The following is a 7,621-nucleotide window of genomic DNA, read 5'->3' on the forward strand; positions in this document are numbered from 1 at the left end:
TAATACTAGATATTGTATATTGTTTAATTTATTCTTTATTAGATTCATATACACGTCTCAGTTCTCTATGCACAATTTTATGTATCGATCAACAATTGAAATCTCAAATCATATTTTTAGTCGTTTTTAATTTTACAATAAATTTTTCTTTATTTTAATTCTCTTTTTTAACTTAACATACAAATCTTATTCCATAAAAATATCTTAGTATTTTATTACCGTAATAAAATTTAATAAAGGGTTTCATGCCTTACCTGTCTTTAGTATTCATTGTTAAAAATAAACGACAATCTTTGATAGGACTGTACAATTCTCTTGTTTAGTTTCTGTAATGATGGAAAGGTGAAGATTACAATTATTGGACGAGCGAACTATATTTATTTTGCAAAACGAAGTCTCGTTCAATTTTCTTACGGTCGTTATTTAAACAATTACAGAGCAGTAAATTTATTTGGAGCATATCAGTAGTATATATAGAGGGATTCTAACTGTAGTCCTCTGCGGGCCGTCATTTGGCGCGGGGAAGGGAGGGGAAAGGCGCGGAGAAGGCCCCAGCGCTATGGGTGTTTACCGAAATTGGTCGCGTTCAGCAGACTCAACTGTTGTGGAGCAGATCTGTGAGCGCTCGCTGCTGTTGGTGTATTCTTCTAGATCATCCAATAGCAGCGAGCGCTCACGGATCCTCTCCACTACAGTTGAGTCCGCTGAACGCGACCATTAATGATACATGTCGACATGTTGTGACATCACGTATCATTGGGGACCGCCGCCGCTGCTGCTGTCACTTCTTAGTATTATTTCTTTTATTTAAATTATTTGAGCCATACTTTATTATGTATTTTTAACTTTATATTGTTCCACTTTTTTTTACGGTTTTTATTATTTTTCAGAGAAGCATTTGCGAAAGAATATATTGCATAATGTCGTTGAATTGTAAAAAAAAGTATGAAAATTGTATGTTATATTAATATGGGTAATAATTACACAATTTAAATATGTATTATTTATAGTGGAAATATTTAAAACAGTGCGATTTTATAAAAATGAGTATTTTTATCTCTAATTGTATAAATATATATTAATATCAGGCGGAAAGTTATAATAGAATATTTTATAGTTTTTATGCATGGAGAAAAATAATTTATTGGCAGAGTAGATTTTATGCTACTATATTGTAATAAAATCTATCAGTTACTATATGTAGACTGCAAAGGGATTTGTTAAAAGTACTGATTGCTATTTGCTGGATATAATTTAGCTAAAATTACAAATTATTTATAGTTTGTGTTATCACATATACGGTCCTATAATATATTATACAAATTATTTTACTGTAAGAATAAATGAATTTTTGTTTAATCAACTAATCTTTTTTGTTGCATTACCAATACGATTTGCTACAAAAGCAAAGCACATTTGAAGAACTAGCAAGATGATTTTGTTCTACAAACAATTCATTCGAACTGCACCAGCGAATCAAATTTGCTATTGTAGCAAGATATGTTTACTAAATTAATGACATATTTTGATTGTATAAACGAAATAATTTTGCTACAAGAATATACGAAATCTGCTGGACAATTGGGAAATGCCTGAAGAAATTATTTCAAAATTAATACATTTTTTAAATACTTCTCTTGATTAGGCAACAAACATGATCAAGAGATATATTAAAAAAATGTATTAACTCTTACAATACAAGGTACAATTTGATGCTTCATATATTCATACAAACTGGGTCACTAGAATCCGTTCGTTTTTTTAACCTATTCAGAATAGTTCAAAAAATCTCTAAAAATTCACCAACATACTTTCAACTTTTTAGAATAAATATTGAAATTTCATTTTGTATAAAATAATAAAATGTGGTCTAATTTATAATTACCGAAAGACTCTTGCATGAACAGGAATCGATCGGTCACTAGTGATTCTACTTTGTACGGTAAGAGTTAATTTTGAAAAAATTTCTTCAGGCATCCCCCAATTGTCCAGCAGATTTCGTATCATTATGAATACACGTTGACGTTGAATAAAGTGTAACAGAAGTATATAACGTGAATAATAGGAAAAATGAAAATAAATGCGATAAAATATTGAAAGATCACTCGCGACAATACGTTTATGGATGTTTATGAACAGTGACGTTATAATAACAGAAGACTCCAGAAAGAAGACGAGAGTCATTCAAGAATACGCAGAATAGAAGGCGCATCCTAACAAATCAAGTTTTGCTGCAATAACACAAATCGAATACAATAACAAATTTCTTTTGCTGTCGTAATGGATTTGAATGAATAACAGTAATTTTGCTCCAATAATAAACAAAATTTGCTAAGAACACATTATTTTGCTTTAATAGCAAATTAACTTTGGTTCTAAAGACAAATACACACAGCAAATTTTTTCTATCTTAGCAACAAAACAGATTCTCTAATAACATAATTTCTAAAAGTGGTTGTATATTAATTAAATTTTATCGCTGCCATTACGAATATACAGTAGCAATTATAAGTTTGCTACAACAGTCAAATTATTTTTCTCCGTGTGGATCTTAAAATTATCTGCTATAATTATTGTAATTTTACATGTAATTTTTATACAGTATAGGCAGTATAAGAGATTTTATATTATATTATTAAATTATTTTATTTTATATTATTAAAGTTTATCAAATATTCGCAGTAAATCAAATAATAAATTGACTGAATTAATATATTTAATGCAATGGAAAATGTACAATACAAAACATTAATATTTAATTATTTATAATATTTAATTACTTACGTCTTATTAACTGTCGTGTGTGGATTCTAATATCGGCGACGGATATTGACAGTACGGATACTGGTATCGTTTAATTGGAAATGGATATTAAAATACTTCTGTGCAATATATTATTAAATTGATATATCTAAAATAAAAACACTTTCATTATATAATAAAGTATATTATAGGACCGTATATGTGATAACACAAACTATAGAAATCAAAGCCTTAAACGGTCTAGCTGGATCTTAATGCTTGTATGATTCTTATGTGAATCTATATACTACATGTGTAGTCCCCAGAAACTTTCATTATCTATTTCGAGCGGTTGCAATCGATTGAGCACACTTAGAAGTTGATTCCCTTATTGACTTTCCGATAACATCGATCTGACACATTTCTCCGGTTCGCGTAAAGGTGGCACGTCTATGTCTCGCGCCTAGGGATGGGACATCGAATTAAATGTATCGATATTTCGTATCGATGCATATCATTATTCACTATATCGATACATGGAAAATATCGAACCTATTGTATCGATATTGAGAATATCGATACAAAATATCGACATTATCAAAATTTTTTATATTAGGAAATAGGATCATAATAAAGTTCAGGTAATAAAATTGTGTCAAAACTTTGACTTCATTATATATATATGTATATATACATTATACAATAATATCTTATAATATATTGAATATATTAGTCTAAATGCCAGTAACGTATGTCAAGAGAACTTAAAAATAATAACTGGCTCAAATGTTTACTCGAAAGAATGGTTAGTGCCTATCACCTTTTGTTTGATTTTAGATGTTATGCTGACTGCAGACCAACGCGATGTTTGTCGCGTGCAAAACGCGATATCCAATGAGCGTATAGCTTTAGAATGAGAACATCGGTAAAGCTGTACGCTCATTTGATATCGCGTGTCATGCGCGACTAACATCGCGCTTGTCTGCAGCCGGCATCAGAGTTTGATTAGAGTTTGATTTTAGATTTGGTGTTCAATATATCGTAATTCGATATTGAAGCATCCCGTATCGATACTGTTAAATATCGGTAGAAAAAATATCGAAATATCGGACTGTAAAATATCGATATTCGAAATATCGATACTGTATCGCCCATCCCTACTCGCGCCATAGTTTAGCGCCGAAGCATAGTATTTTTATTTATACGTATACTAGTGTAGCAAATTTCTTAATTTCTACTGTATAATTTCATAGTGTCCATTCGTCTGTCTGTAAACTTTATCAAAAAGGGTTTAATTTTTTCAAATTCCGTTTTTGTAATAAATACCAGAGGACTGCAAACTTTACAGTTTTACAGAGGCAAAATATGAATCAAATAAGTTAAACTGTAAAGTGATTAAAGGTCAATGCCAATAAGATTTTCAGTAATATAGGGCAAACCGAATGGCTTAACTTTTTCAAATTTTGGTTTTTTTATTGCACTACTTTGTTATACGTGTTGCAACTGTTTATTTTATCATTTCCATTGTCTAGCCTCGATATTGATGAGCACCGATGTTGGGAAAAAGGGGAAGATCATTTCATTGCAGTTGTGTAATGGCGGCAATGGTGAAATCACCGATGCCGCCGAGAAAAAGGGGAAGACCCTATTGCAATCTATATAATATTATCGTTATCGATTATTCGAGTGTTTTTAAAACATTATTAACTATTACTTGAATTACTCAACATGTATGATTGTGTAAAAGATAAGATCGAGAAACATTAGATTATGGATAAATGATGATTTACTGCACCGTCGAATCTTATAATTTGATTAGTAAAATAGTCGTTTCACACATTAAAATTTGAACATGATTATAACGTAATAATTGCAAGCTTTCCCTTTCTTTACCGATCTTTGAAAGTAATTGTACTTTGAAAGAAATGTGTTACAAGCACAATTTGTTGTAAGAAAACATACGTATTCTTTTAATTTGCTTGCGCAGTAATTTTTGTCAGGTACGCATAAGGAGTGACACCTTTTAATTAAACCTTTTGAATAAGTGTAAGCGATCTTTCTCGTTGTTTCGCGACTCGGGAGGTTGCGGAAACGTACATATTAATCTGCATATCATCGCGAGCATCGCGATGTAATTTTAAACCGTGCTATTCTCCCCAAGTGCAACATTACACGGCAAAGTGGCTAACGTTACGGGAAACCGAGTCGTGACGGCGCAATTTCCTTCGCGTTTATATCCTAGACGAGGAACAAAAAGCCTCGCGGGAAAATCGCGTTCACGTGAGGTGGCCGGCAGAAGTAGTCCGCGCGAAAGTCGATGCACTTTTACGCTGCGCCGGTAGTGATGTATAAGTGATCCTGTACACGATCGAGGAAATGCAGAGTCAGTTGTAATGCGTAATCGTAGTTACTGCACTGAGAACAGCGTGCTGTACGGTGTATAATATTACGACACCATCGTGTGTATACACAACTCTCCGGATCTTCTCTAGAATTTTAAAGCTTTTTCACGATGACATAAATGAGGCAGAAAATGAGAAATCCACATAATGAGATGAAAAATATCATCAATATATTTTGATGTATAAAATAATGAACTTGTGCAGCGTTTATATTACAATTTTTCTCTTTATTAAATTTTTTTCTTTTATTCTCGGATTAATTATATAGTTAATGTTACAAATAATAAAAACAGATTTTCTAATATTTTTAGTTCTATTTATTATTGTTACTTATTATTTTATTACTTTATTTTCTCTTGCCTTATAATTAATTATTAAACGCGAGTTGTCACACACATTCACGTTTATATTTATATTTTTACATACAAGAGCGAACGGAAATTAAATGGATAATTATCTGTGTTATTTTGTTATAACGGATTTTCGAATGCCGATAACATAAGTTTCTTTGTTCTATCGCGTAACATGCAGTTTTGTTATAGACGTTCTTCTTTTGATGAAAGTTAAATTTATAACTTCGCTGTAGATAATAAAGTTACTTTAATGATGAATTTAACCGCACTTTTTGCGATGTACTTTATAAGAATTCTAGGAATTTACCTTCAGATATTACGTAAAAGAAAGTAATAATTTCGTTGAATTATTTTAGTCTATTTATGCGATATGACGGACATGACTATTAACAACTTTCTCGTGGATCGATATATTATTGTTACTAGCGCAATTAGGAAAAATCACGCGGACCGACTAGAACTTCCAGATAATGCGACCATTTTCTGTAGTTTAAGATTAAATGGTCAAGTTGAGAGAACATAAAGCTGTGGCTTGTGGTTGATATCAGTAGAAATTTGATCGATCTTAAGTTAGTATAGGAAAGAAAGTAGTAAAAATTGAAACATCTCTAGAATTATATCAATTAAGTCCTTTAAATCAAATATAACAATTTCGATACGATTTCCAAAAGAGGAAAAGAGAAAAAGATTATACAATAACTTATGAAACTGATATGATAAAATGTACTATACAATTATATATAATAATCATTGATTACGTACAACTGATTCGAACAAAACAATCGACGACTTTTTAGTATCAGTATAACGTCAATATAAATAAATAAATATCTATGATCTTTGTTAACAAATGTATTTTTGTTTACGAATTTCAAAAAGAATTTTGTAATAATGATACGATTTGATTAATTTCGCAAGTCAATGTATAAAGTTTGAATATTTTGAATAGAGTAAATGCATATACACATACAAATATAGAGGTAAATAATTTTAATAAAAATAAAAATGCTTTGTTTATTAGTTTATAGGATAAATGATATTGTATTATATTAATAATTATTCGAATGGAGTAAATACGTTGGTTTTCCGCCATTTATTTTAATAACGTTAAAGGTTTATTTTAGTTTTGATAATATTGACTTAAACTGATAAAAATTTATACATATCTAATGAATATATATAGATAAAAATTATAATTTATTTTTCTTAAACAAAAATCAGTGTACGTAGGATATTATACTTTTTGCCAAATACTTTTGAATAGGCATGGTGAATAAAATATGAATAGTATTATGTAAATTAACAAATTTGTTTGTGATGAATTGGGCGATTACAAGTTTTATTGAAGCTCTTCTTGGAAGATTTAACTGCGAGTAAGAACATCGGTAGGGCTATGCAAAAATATCGTAGATTACCTTGAATTGCGAGCCAATTAGAACCGTCCAATTATACCGATTTATTATAGTCCACACGCTCTTTTCACTCTTTAGGGTTATTACCTCCGTATTTCGGATCGATAGCATGGCGATTTACTTGGCCGCTCGGCTAACCTCGGATTTATTTATTACCATTTTGCACGTATAAGAATTAAAGCGCAATTTAGCCAATTATTTCTAATTATAATAATAGATATAGGTTTTTACAGGCAGTTATTAAGTTATCGCAAAGAGTTATATGAAGAAGAATTATATAAAAAAAAATATTATAACCTACAAATTCTAAGGCTGTATTAAGTAATGTCTTAAGATGTTGTCTGATTAGTTCATGACATCTTAAGACTGTACTTAAGATAAGATTTTTTAAATATAAGATTCGAGTATGAATATCGGCCTAAAAGGAAAAAATAAAAAGTTGATTATGTTTGTGCAATTAAATTTCTATAATGAAAAACATACAAATATGCATAATATCAATGATTACATAATTATTTAATTAAATAAATTCGTAGAAAGAAAAGATAATCCATGATTAATATTACTATAAAACGATGTTAATGAATAACGTTTTTACAAATTCATTACATTTATATTTTGTGGAATGTAGAATGGTACAGTAGATAAAACAAAATTATATAAACTTTAATCGGAGAATAATTCTATAAATGAAACAAGTAATTTATTAATA

The 7,621-nt window shown here is 29.9% G+C and overlaps 1 protein-coding gene across 1 annotated transcript in view; it reads right to left on the reverse strand.

The window, feature by feature from the left end:
• LOC108770728 (uncharacterized) overlaps positions 1-2,905 on the reverse strand; it is a 5,464-nt gene extending 2,559 nt beyond the window's left edge. Inside the window, exons 1-2 of the mRNA XM_018522430.1 lie at positions 2,785-2,905; positions 255-326 (exon numbers count right to left, since the gene is read on the reverse strand). Of these exons, the coding sequence (XP_018377932.1) occupies positions 255-271 (17 nt within the window). The 5' untranslated portion in view covers positions 272-326; positions 2,785-2,905. The remainder of the gene's footprint in view (positions 1-254; positions 327-2,784) is intronic.
• Between the last annotated feature and the right edge of the window lie 4,716 nt (positions 2,906-7,621).

This window comes from Trachymyrmex cornetzi, unplaced genomic scaffold, assembly GCF_001594075.2.
Source record: "Trachymyrmex cornetzi isolate Tcor2-1 unplaced genomic scaffold, Tcor1.1 scaffold131, whole genome shotgun sequence".
NCBI lineage: Eukaryota > Metazoa > Arthropoda > Insecta > Hymenoptera > Formicidae > Trachymyrmex > Trachymyrmex cornetzi.